The sequence below is a fragment of the Thunnus maccoyii genome, chromosome 10, assembly GCF_910596095.1.
Source record: "Thunnus maccoyii chromosome 10, fThuMac1.1, whole genome shotgun sequence".
Classification (NCBI taxonomy): Eukaryota; Metazoa; Chordata; class Actinopteri; order Scombriformes; family Scombridae; genus Thunnus; species Thunnus maccoyii.
In genome coordinates this window covers 13,171,614-13,184,394 of record NC_056542.1, presented here as the reverse complement: position 1 = coordinate 13,184,394, position 12,781 = coordinate 13,171,614, and the positions used below count along the sequence as shown (strand labels likewise).

At 42.3% G+C, this 12,781-nt stretch overlaps 1 protein-coding gene across 1 annotated transcript in view; it reads left to right on the top strand.

Annotated features, from left to right (window-relative positions):
* The window catches only part of grik5 (glutamate receptor, ionotropic, kainate 5), an 87,352-nt gene that overhangs the window by 53,582 nt on the left and 20,989 nt on the right, over window positions 1-12,781 (top strand). Inside the window, exons 5-8 of the mRNA XM_042425225.1 lie at window positions 4,551-4,712; window positions 6,338-6,502; window positions 9,044-9,141; window positions 9,571-9,736. Of these exons, the coding sequence (XP_042281159.1) occupies window positions 4,601-4,712; window positions 6,338-6,502; window positions 9,044-9,141; window positions 9,571-9,736 (541 nt within the window). The 5' untranslated portion in view covers window positions 4,551-4,600. The remainder of the gene's footprint in view (window positions 1-4,550; window positions 4,713-6,337; window positions 6,503-9,043; window positions 9,142-9,570; window positions 9,737-12,781) is intronic.

The window sequence follows — 12,781 nt, the reverse complement described above, 5'->3', positions numbered from 1 at the left end:
GCTCCACCCCCCCCCACTGACACCCTTCTTTTCTCCTTCTCCTCATCCCACCCTCAAGCTTCTTTTCTCCATATGAGTTCTTTTTGTCTTTCTCTGCATCCTTCTTTTCTTTCACTCTTCCCCTGCTATCGCTCATCCTGCTTCCTCTGCTTTACTCTCCGTTCATCCTCTCCTCATCTGCCTGGGGGTGCGAGGCGAGATAGCGTTCCCTCGTTTTCTGATTTTTCTCCACATCCCCCTCCTCCCCTCCATCCATCCCACTCTGGCCCTCCCTTGCTTCCCTTCCCTCGCCTACCACCCCCAACCCCCCCCCCCTTCTCCCTCACGCTCCCTCTAGATAATTAAGATCTCTGATTTTACGGTTTTCTCTTTCATAATAGGCACTGCAGACACTAAAAGCAAGCCGCCAAGTCGCCAACACTCACTCACACACACACACACACACACACACAAAACAGCAAACACACACAAATATGCATATGCCTTCATGCACACACTAAGATGAATGCATGCACCAAACAGCTAAATTCCCAACTGGGATGAATGTCCCCTCTCTCACTCTGCATTCTCTCTCTGTCTCTCTCTCTTTTATACTCTTCTGCACATACACACACACACACACACACACGCAGCAAGTCGGGATATTTATGTATTTTTGCTTTTGTGTATATCTCAGTGGTGCCAGCATGCGGGGTGACATACAGCTGGGTGCAGAATGAAAGTGAGCGAGGGTTGGGGTGGGGTTGGGGGGCTAGAAGCAGTGTTTTCTGTATAGCTCAGACTATTCTGGCTCCGCTCGGCCCTCTTGCTGCTTCAGCTCCCTGCAGACTGACACCCGACTGCTACAGGGACTCAGCCATGTACTACTACAGCAACAGAGCACGTACAGCAGCCAGACACACAGCCCTCTCAGATTAAACACGGCTATAGTCTCTCACCGTTTGCTCTCTCTTTCTCTCGCTGACTGTATTTGCTTCCCTGACTCTCTCCACCCAACTCCACCACATCGTGCCTACTTTCTATCTTTCATTCTCCTGCAGGAATGGAAGAAGCAGATCCTTTACTTGAGAAAAATCACTAATGCCACAGTGTAAAAAAAAACTTATTCTGTTATAAAAGTCCTGCAATCAAAATTCTACTTGCACTGGCAGTTAAGTATCAAAAGGAAAATTGTGCAAAATTAACCTTTTCAGAGTGTTTCAGAGATATTTTAGTAACCTTTTTTTTAATCAGGTATTCTCATTGAGATCATGATCTCTTTTTTAAGAGAGACCCAAGAACATGAAAAATAGTCAGACAACCACACAACATGTAAACAGTACAAGAACAGCACATCTAAAGCCAGACAAACAACATCAAACATCAAACGACAAAGTGAATTGAAAAAAAAAAACAAGTCATGAAAAGCATCGGATTGTACATTTTTTTAATTCTCAAAGGGAAACAAGCTTGAAGGCAGTTTGCTGTTCATTCCATTCAAAAGGTAAACATACTTGAATCTAGTTCTGCCAAGGTTAGTACATACATAGGATATATAAAGTTAAGTAGTTATTTGATTGTGTCTGTGGTAACAACGACTTAAATGAGAGAAAAAATGTCAGGTATCGGAAGCTTTAGCTGTAGAGCTTTGGAGGTGAATATAATGAGATGACTATCCCTTCCTGTTGGTAAGAAATTTCATGCAACTCAGTGATGCAGAGAGCAGTGATGAGAACAAAACTTGTAACTTGTGACAAATCATAACACACTGTGATAAACAGGGTTTAACTGCTGAAGTAATGATGGGGCAGCAGGACAGTGCAGAATGTCCCCAATACATTTTAATTAAGATAAATCACATTATTATTATTGTAACATATAAACAGCATTTTAACATTGTAGGTGATGTGGAGCTTATTTTAACTTAATGTACTGTTGGGAGCTTAATCTATGACAATGCATCTTATTTTATAGGTTGATCATATCTTATTTCTACCAAGTAACTAGTAGCCATCAAATAAAAATATTGTGGAGTATAAGTATGAAGTAACATAAAAGTACTTCAACATTGTTCTTATCTACAATACCTGGATAAATGTACTCAGTTACTTTCCATCACTGCTCTTCTGTCTTTCTATCTCTATCCTGTCCTGCCTCTTTCATTCTGCTGAAACACTTTCCAATTTCTTCTCTCTGTATTCAATTTTGTTCTTTTATTCCCTCTACGTCCACAGCCCATTCCCTTTGCTTCTTTTTTTCACTTATTCTCCTTACTTCTATCACAGCTTTCCATCTCCTTCTTTCCTCCTCCCCTCTCCTTCTCCTCGGAGTATAGATGCTGTAATCTTCTCTGTCTAATGCTGTCAATAGCTCTCAATAACAATGAAATAGCACCGGTTCCATCCCATCATTGATGAAGGCATAGCCTCAGTTAGGATCTTATTCGTCATCATGGCAGTCTGCTTCTTGGTAATAGCCAATCAGATGGCTCCTGCGAAATGCAGTGCCCCCATGATAGGTTCCCCATTGTTTTGATTGACTGCACCTGAGGGCCCGCCACTTCAGCTGGGCTCGATCAATACGCCATCACACTCACACAAGGTAAGCGCATGCGTGGAATAAACACACACTCACGAACCACGGGTCTGGACAGCACACACACACGCACACACACACACACGCTTTGGTGAAGAGTAAATTGAGAAAGAGACCACTGGTGTGGGAAGCAAACAGAATACAGTAGTAACAGCCAGCAAAATGGAGAACTGTGAAGCACAATACACAACGGTGTGACAGCAGTGTGCTGTAGTGATCTCACTGTGTGGTCAGAATAATCAGCTGTTGCATAACTGTCTCTGTTGTACATACACCATTATGTACATGCACACAAATATGACAACAGCATGGACCTTCTCTACTTTCTGGTGAGGTAATTATTTATTTGAACCTTTAACGTAACATACTGTGTTAAAACACTGAATGTGAACAATAATTTACTGAAATCAATGAATGAGGAAAAAAAAGGCTCCTACTGTGTGCCTTGTATTTTATGTTGTGTCACTCATACAGATGGCCTTGCACAAGCCCTGCCTCTGTTCACATTGAGCTGCGATAACCATAATGAGAACAACACGGCCATCTGCACAGTACGGTGCATGCTATTAGTATTACAAACATGTTTGAACACACATTTGCCCACCCTTTGACACAACAAACCCGAGAATGAGCAACACATAAAGTTAGAGAATAGGAAGGAGAGGTCAGTAATTGCAAAGAGAGAAAAGAATAAAAGGGAGGAAAAAAGGAAATATGATTGGTTTATGAGGTGTAAAGATGGATTCAAAGCACAAGGTTGCAGATTTCTTTTTCTGATGTGTTTAAACTTCAAAGCCAAACAAGCGTTGGAAAGGTGAGTGGGGAAACAAAACAAAATGAAGATGAAGATCTCAAAGTGAAAAGGCTGTAGAAAAAAGGATTGATGTTTGTTTGACACAATGGCAGACAATCCATATCATCTGTCTCTATGATGTACACACAAGTGTATATGCAAACACACGACGCCAACTCATCTCCATCCCCGCATGCAGTCGTCAGGGTCAAAGGTCAGCTTTCTACAACTCCAGCACCGGCCCTGTGTTGCGCTGCATGGGTCAATTGAAGGTCATGAACTGACTCTCTCAGCTGTCTGTCAGACCTGTCTAGAGCTCAGACCAATGAACCAGTTGTTTGAAACATTCCCAGGTCAACAGCCCCCACCACCACCACCACCACTACTACCATCTCCACCCCTCCCTCAACCTGTCTGCCTGTCTGTCACAGAACAACTCCTTCTCCTCTCCTCTGTCTTCATCCCTCCCTTCATCTCTCCATTCTTTCACGCTGCCTTGTCATGTTGTCAGTCAGAGCAAGGCTTTGTCACTCCTGGTGAGGGCTGCTTAGTACCAGTGGAGCTCAGCTGAGCTCTCTGTGTGTGCTTTTTTTGTGTTTCTGTGTCTTGTTTGGAGGTGGGGGTGAGGGGTTTGGTCATGGAAAACATGCATGTGCAGGCGTGTGTGGGTGTATAGTTTATGACCGTGTGAGTATTTGAGGAAGTTGTCTTTGTACTTGTGTGTCTCTCTGTGTGTGTTCAGTATGTGATTGTGCATCTGCGTGTTTGCGATTGTTCATATGTGTGTGTATGTACAGTGTCGATTGTGTATGTGTGGCTATGTGTGTGCCAGTTGTTGTGATGTTGTCTTTGAACTGCCTCTGGAGATCTCTTCAAGGCTGAATCCTGTCACTTCTAAACAGCTGACTTTCCACAGGAGACTTAAATAGAGATGTGTGCACTGTATTTTATTATTAGACAGGCTGTATGCACGGGACCGGGCTGCTTCTGTGATATGACAGTGAACATCTTCATAGTTCAGTATGAAAGTCTATACTAGTGCTGTCATATTACAGGTGCTACATGGAAATATGACAGAGCAAACTGAAGATAAGCCGCTGGGTGACAATTTGAAGAGAGTCATCTTGTGCTAGAAGAATGATTTGGTGTCCAGTAACATGCCATGTGTCCTCCGCTCCTGCAGGTGGTGGTACAGGCAGCCAGCAGACCATTCTCCATGAGGAGCAGTAGAAGATGCCGGCTCTGCCAGCACTGCTGCTGTCAATACACTTCCTCTCCTTCCTGCTAGTCACCATGCCACCACGCTCCCTCAGTCAGGCCCCCTTGCTCTCCTCCGTCCGCATGGGTGAGTGGCCCGGCCGTCCCTCCACCCCCCCCCCCCCCTACACCTGAGTAAAAAGAATTCTACAATTCACGATCATAGTTTGTTTTTAACCTCCTTTGGTGCCTGAAAGTGGGTTTTGTTGCATTGGACAGGAGAAAAAAAGATAGGGTGACATTTTAAAAAAAAGCATTTTTTAAGCCAAATTAGCATCTATAACATACCTGCCACTGTTGAAACACTCCTAATACTGTAAAAACATGCAATAAAAGTTTCCCTATTTACTCTTCTTTGTGTAAGCCAAATTTATTGGTAGATACAGAAAATAATATCTTTTTAATCTACTGTATGTATGCAGGTGTAAGACTAAATTACTCCAACTAAGGAAAGAGGCCTTGTTACAGTTTCAAGCTTTCAGTTTTACAGAAAGAGATGTCTAACACCTGCAACAATTCTTGAGTCTTTTTGAGTTATTAGAGTAACTCTTTTCTTATATGTCTTAAATATCAGTGTCACTATACATTATACAGTGTCAAATATTAGAGATGGAAATCTTCCATATGCTCTAAAGCTTGTTGTCTGGCCAAAATCAGCTGACACACACAGAGCAGACAAAATAATATAAACATATTATACACTAAAGCAATAAAGTTCTGAAGTAAGTTAATCACAATAACAATCGCTTCTACAAAGCTGGGTAATTTAGTGCTGAAAACTAATTAGCAGCATATGTCAGCTATGAAAGAGTTCTGGCAATCAGCACTTTGAAGTACAGAGTTCCATAGAGGCCATATCATCTCTGCACCAAAATTATGTAACATGGCAGGGGGGACCTTCTTGTAAATTGTGACAACATATGGTAAATACAGAAAAACTGTTTGTGTACAGATTAGACAAACAAGACATAACATGTTAATTAGTGAGCTGGCAGTTGGTAGCTGGTAGTGATCTGGAGGTGCTGGTAGACAGATTTGTTTTAACCTTTTGACAGTGTAAGGCTTGCTGTTGCTAAGGCCACCTGTTTCCAGTCTGTCAGCAAGAAAGCGAGTTTCCCAAAATGTTGAAATATTCCTTTAATTTCCAATACTGTTTGTATTTCATACCACTTACTAATTTGGACAAGGTCAAGTCATTCTCATTCCTCTCCCAGTCAGGGGTTGTGATCTTTCTGTCAGCCCTTCCTCTTCATCCTCATGTCTTTTTCTTTCTCCTCACCAGAGCTGGAATGGTTAGTCTATTAATCGATTAGCTGATTGACAGAAAATTAATTGATAACTATTTTGATAGGCGATTAATCGATCAGTTATTTTTCAAGCAAAAATGACAAAAATTCTCTGCTTCCGGCCTCTCAAATGTGATGACTTTCTGTTTTTAATATATGACACTAAATTAAATATCTTTGGGTTTTGGACTATTAGTCAAACAAATTAAACAAATTGAAGACATCTCCGTGGCCTCTGAAAAATGTCACTAACTAAATAATTTATCAGTTAATTGAATCAAATAAGTGGATGATTAATCGTTAATGACAATAATTGTTAGTTGCAGTCCTACTTCTCACCTGTTCTCCCCCTCTCTGTCCTTCTCTCTTCCCCCTCTTATCTGCACCCTCTCTTTTACTATCTTTCCTTCTCTCTCTGCCTTTCTAGCGGCGATCCTGGATGACCAGTCTGTGTGTGGGCGTGGGGAGCGGCTGGCATTGGCCCTGGCCAGGGAGAACATCAACAGCGTTATGGAGGGTCCGGCCCGAGCACGAGTGGAGGTGGACATATACGAGCTGCAAAAAGACTCCCAGTATGACACTACTGACACCAGTGAGTGAAGCCGAAACACTCTAAAACTGACCAGTGGAGCAGATTCGCACAACCCATAAGAGAGTGATAAAATCCAGTTAAATCCATTAGAGGCCAATAGGGCACTGTGTCTAATTAGCACAGGCAAAAAGTGACCACTAAAAATACCGGTGCCTATTAATAGACATAATGGATATTAATATCGAAAGTAACCAGTCCAGAGTAGAAAAGAACAGTAGAGTTCTGAATACTGCAGGTTTTATTCACTTGAGCAGGGTGTCAATATTTCTAAAAATAGGTAATTACATTTTCTAAAAAACTGCTGTTTTGGAAACAAAATTCTCAAACGATGACTGGAATGATGAAACAGCACCGTTTTCATATGATTAGGAACCAGTAAGGGCTTTTTTCTGATTAGTTTACATGTCATTAGAGACCAGTAATGGGCCACTAAGCCGGTCTCATTAAAAACAGTGGACCAGTGCCCTCCAGAAACAGTTGGCATCATCTACTGCGCAGACACGACAAAAACAAATCATGGAATACTAGTACAGATCAGCAGTACAGGCCAACATGAAGCAGCTTCAGAGACTGCTCCCTGAAATTAGTATTGATATACAGAGTTAAAAAAGATTGTTTGGTGTCTGTAAAGACTGAAGAAGTACTGCTGAATCCAACCACTGAGGAGACAGAAGCTCCCTGCTCCTATTCTAATAGGTCACTGACCCTGCCACAAGCTACTGGCAAAATGTCTGTGTGTGCTTGAGAAGGGTTGTGTACATATGTGCATGCTTGAGTTGCAAGCGTGTGTGTCTCTGCATGTGTGAGTGAGTGTGAGAGTGTGTGTATGTGTGTGTCCTTGACCGATGGACAGAAGACTCTGACAGGCTTGTTTGCTCATAGCGTTTTTTTGGTCTCTGGATCAGAGAGCTCATCATCTTACAGCTATGACTGTCTGAAGCACACTTGCACACACACACACTCGCACACTCCCGATCACACATACACAAAGACACACGCAACGCATGGTCATTCACACATGCCTTCACACACATCCCCTTCTGCAGTCACACATTCACACATAGGCAGAATGTGGGCATATACGCTCACACACACAGGCGTAAAGGCACACACACACACATACACACACTCGGACACACAGGCAGTGGCAGTGACTGAGGAGGACTAATTAGGATGAATTAAAATACCAACAAAATATACCAGCAAGAACAGAGCTTTACAACTATCAGAATAAGACAGTTGTGTCCAGCCCATAAGTGTCCAGACTCATATCTGCTGCATCTATAAGATCATTGGTCAGGTGGGTAGACAGAAAAAATTGTCAAAAAATGAACCTGAATACTGTAAAAAAAACATTTATGTAAAGTATTTCATACTGCACAGGATTTTAAGCATTTCCTTGTTTCTTTCAATCGTCAGGTGAACATTTGAGTCAGTTACAGTTGTTGATCAGTAACACAGACTGCAGGCTGGTCAGCTGCCGCCGCCGCTGCAGCTCATATAGCATTTCAAAAGCCTCATCTCCACCCCTGCATCCACCTGTAGGGTCTGAGTCTACAGAGGGAAGTTAGTATCATCGCTCCCCACGTCCTGCTGTTCTGAGCTTTATGTTTTCTTGTGGGGTGTGAAATATAAAAAACCTGCATGCATAAATAGTATGCAGCCATGACTCATGTTATTAATAAAATATGAGCTTTTTCCTCGTATGACATGATTTTTTTTTCCCCCAAACATTTCAGACATTAAAAAAAAACAAAACAGCAAACTCTAAGCACTCAAGTGTGGAGGAACAGAAGTATGTGGGTTTTTTGGGTAATTGGGACTACAGGTGGGAGATAATGAGCGTCATTGAGAAATTATTTCCACAAAATTTCACAAACCAAACAACTTACAGAAACCTCCAACAAGCAATACTTCAAAAACAGAAAATAAAAGTAAACTTGCTAACGAACTCAAATGAACATACGTACATTTTTTCTGTTTTGACAAATGTCTCACAAAGAGGTGTGAAATCACTGTCTTCATTTAGGCCTGGATATAGTATGTGCATGTAGTGGAGACATGTGTTGTCACTCAGGGGTTTAATGTTTTTTATTAAACCCCAAATAAAAAGCAGAAAGAGTAATCATGCAAACTGGCATCTCCTCCTCCTGTTAATTGAAGGCAACCACCAATCTGTTACTATTGTACTGATGCCAGAGATATAATTATAGCATGATGTCTTGAAAATCATTAAAAACGACTCTCCAAACAAGTGAATAATAGCAGTAAGCAACCCATGGGCTGCACTGCTGTAGTCCTTGGAGTATTTATCTCAAAATAAATCAGATTATAATGAGACAGATTGTGCTGCAACAATAGAATCAGCGGTTAAGCTGAAATCATAATGTGTCCTCAGAGTTTTTGCTGCTTTTTAAATTTCCATACTCCCCCACCCCAACTGCAGCCCCTACTGTATGCCAACTCTGTGCTGCCGTCAAAATGAACCAGAGGAAAAGTGTGTCTGCATATTTGATGTTTACTTTCCTTTTTCCCTTTCAGTGTGTCAGATTCTACCCAAAGGCGTCGTCTCTGTGATAGGTCCAGCCTCCAGCCCCGCCTCTGGCTCTACTGTCAGTCATATATGTGGAGAGAAGGAGGTGAGTATGTAAGATAAACACACACTTGCAAATGGGAGCAAATATGCGTACATCTAGTACCTATTTCTCTCTGGCTTACTACCCCTCGTACTCACAAAGACGTCATCATGAATGCATCTTGAGATTCAGTTTTTCTTGGCTATTGAATTTCTTCTTATATAATTAACGATTATCCACTTCGTCCAACTGTTTTCTACTTTCTCCCCGTAGCCTTTTATCCTCAGGTCTCTGTGTTCTCTGCCTCTGCTATCTTTCTTATCTCTTCTTTTCACCCTGTAGCCTCTCTAATGGATCTTCCTTATTCACAGTTTTTCCTGGTGTGTGTGCGTGTGTGTGTGTGTGTAGGGGAATTAATCATGACACATTTGCTTTTTTTGCTTTCCTTAACTCTCCTCTCTCCTCTCCTCTCTTCTCCTCTCCTTCTTTCAGATCCCTCATGTAAAGATTGGTCCGGAGGAAACTCCCCGCTTGCCGTACCTGCGCTTTGCCTCTGTCACTCTGTACCCTAGCAACGAGGACCTGAGCCTGGCCATAGGAGCCATCTTGCGCTCGTTCAATTACCCCTCAGCCAGCCTGGTCTGCGCCAAGGCTGAGTGTGAGTACACATGTAGTCTGTTGTATAGTTATACAGTACATTATGTGTGACTGCATAGATGTGTTTGTGTTTAGGTGGGTGTAAATGCATTGGTTGTGTTCCTGCAAGCTCATTCACCTAGTGTATGTGTGCGTTTATAAGTGGGTGTGCAAATGCCTCAGTGGGAGTGTTGGCACATTCACACTGTTTCGGCGGATATGACTATTTTGTACAGTTGAACACTCATTTTGACAGTCTGGTCATAAAGTTCTGTCTGTTGTCAGAGTTCAGAACACGGCTCACACTGCAGCCTTCCTATTTATTACTCATGCTCTTGCACACTGTCTCTTATCCACCTCAGAGGGCTGTTAGGCCAAACCAATTTAATAAATATTCGTATTTGAAATGCTTTCCAGTACTGGAAGAACTTAGGGGACATTTGATTTAACTTGCCAGGCACTCAGAAAGCTTTAACATCACAGGGGATTCGGGGCTTAGTCACTAGCCCTCTTTATTTTCATTTTGAAAGAGTGTGTTATTGATTTATTATGCACTCCCCTATCGAGAGTCACAGGAATTAAAGGGCCTGGTCGGATTGGTGGCTGTAGTATTCAAACAGAGCTTTGTGAATACATGACAGAATACACTTTGTATATGTATGAAATGGTAAAATTCTATTTTTTCCACTGAATAATCGCATGACTTTTTGTCTAGTCCTGGGTGAAACTGAGCCGGGATGAGTTGTTGTGCAGCTGTTGACTGCTTACACCAGCCAAACAGAACTGCACAAGAACTTAAGGGCAATTACATAAAGAATAAGTGGGACCATTGAAGTCCGTGAAAACTTCTCATGGCAGTTTGAAAAGGGTAGATGACAAACAAAAGCTGTGACGTTATGAAAAATTGATTCAATCATTGACATGCTTTCATTATCTCCCCAGCAGTTAGCCAGGCCTCCTGCAGTTGCCTGAAAGTAAGCTGAAGTTGTGGACTTGTCTGGTTGACTTGTTTTAACAACTATTCACATTTGTCGTTCACACTTAGTCTCAGGTGACTCAGGCGACTCTAACGAATGTCATTACAACAGCCAGGAGCACTAACGAACCAAGTGGTATCAATAACTTTGATAACAATCCCATAGAAGTTAAATACCTAGGACTCCCCATCAGTCAGTTAGAACTGAAGAAGCCCCTTGGATGAAAGGCGAAACGTTTTCAAGTATCTACAACCAAGTCCACTTGCCCTCAGTTCAAGCTTCCTTGGATAACCATGACCTGGATGACTGAGAATCTTTCACAGACATCTTGTGGACTTGTCAATTCATTCAACTAAAAGAGCTTTGAAATGGCATCAGACATCTTTTGCAGTTTTGATCATCAGTTGAATGAGTCGATAAGAGCCTTGTCTTTCATCAGGCTTTTCCTCTCATAAGAATTAGAGGCAACAGATAGCTTGATGGTTACCGTCGGGGGCCACGGGATGTAGCATTTGCTGTTGGAGAGACCGAAGGGTGTGTGTGTGTAATATATTTGGCTTGAAGGTGATCTTTACAAGGTTATCATACTCACAGACTCTGACCCACTTGGCTGCGCTATCTATCGCCATGGAGCTGGTTGCCATGGCTGCAGAATAGGTGCTAACTGCCACTCAACAAGCTTGTTCCACACTTTGAACGACTGTGTGGGTGTACGTGTGGCATGGTATGTGTGTGTTTGATATATTTTTTTGTGCTTGGTTCACTTTGTCCATACATGTGTGTGTGTGTTTATTCTTGCCCCTCAGTGCACTGTTTGTCTGTACATGTGTGAGTGGGGTACTTGTATGAATGTACTGTATGTGTGTCTGTGTGTGCGGCTCTTCTGTGGTACTGCAGAGGTTCAACATCAGACAATGTTTACCACCAGCCCACTTGTTTTATTCATCCTGTTTACCCCAGTGTAGAGTGGTGCGTTCAAGTGAAGTAGACAATTTCTTTTTTTTTTTTTTGTCAGTGAAGCGAGTAACGTGTAAAATCACACATCTCACTGTACACACATCCAAATTAAGTAACATATTTAGAGACTGGTCGTTTTTGCATCACCTTGTTAATGCTGTGAATCTAATTCATTTTCTCTCTTTAGCCCGCGCAAGTAGCAGTCCACAGATATTCTGTTAAATGATAGTGAGTCAGAGATTTTTGTTCATTTCCGACGTATCCTTCTCTCGCCGTGCCTGGGTCACAATGCGCTATCTGAACCTAATTCCATTATGCAGTTTTCATGAGATGGATGAGGTTAAGGACAGCGAGAGGGAGAGACTGAGCACATGGAGGAGGAGACAGTGGCGGCGTAAGAGAGAGATGGATAAAGACAGAGTGAAAGGTAACTAGAGCACAGGGCTAAGACAAGAGAGATAGAGAGGTTAGAGCTTCTGTGTGAGAGCAAGAGAGAGAATACGTGAAAGAAGGAGAGTGAGAGAGGGGAGGAGAGGAGAGGAAGCTGTAAAGTGCATTGATTTTTCCCCTCCTTCCTCAAACTAATTAAAGTTTTGGCCTGGTTCAGTGATTACCCCACTGCTTACAGAGGCTTTCTCCTGCTGAAGGGCTCTGTTCGCTACCTCTCCCCTCCTCCTCTCTTCCCTCTCCCCATCTCCTCTGTCCCCCAGATGCCTGCCCCACCACTTATTTACATAGCTAGGGGTGCTTTACTATGGAATTACAATTAGGAATCAGCAGAGTAGACTTTCTAGTAAAGGCTCATTCCACACACAATGTCAAGTGAGTCTTGACTGCCATTGGTTATACTCATTTTCGAGAGGAATTCGCTTGGAGTGGGTGAATTGGCTCAAGTACTGTATTTCACGTCTTTCTGCTCCTGCAGTTCTCCTCTTTCTGTCCATCTTACTGCCAGAGTCTTGCAGAATCCTTGCATCCTCAGTTTTGTCATTTCATTTTAAGCTTTTCAGTTTTTTGAATGCATACTATTTTATTCATTGTACCTACATCACTCAAAGAACTGAAAAACAATCATTGAGGGATGGGAAAACAGACACAAAGTGAATTGCAAAGCGCTCAAAGAGCATACCTCT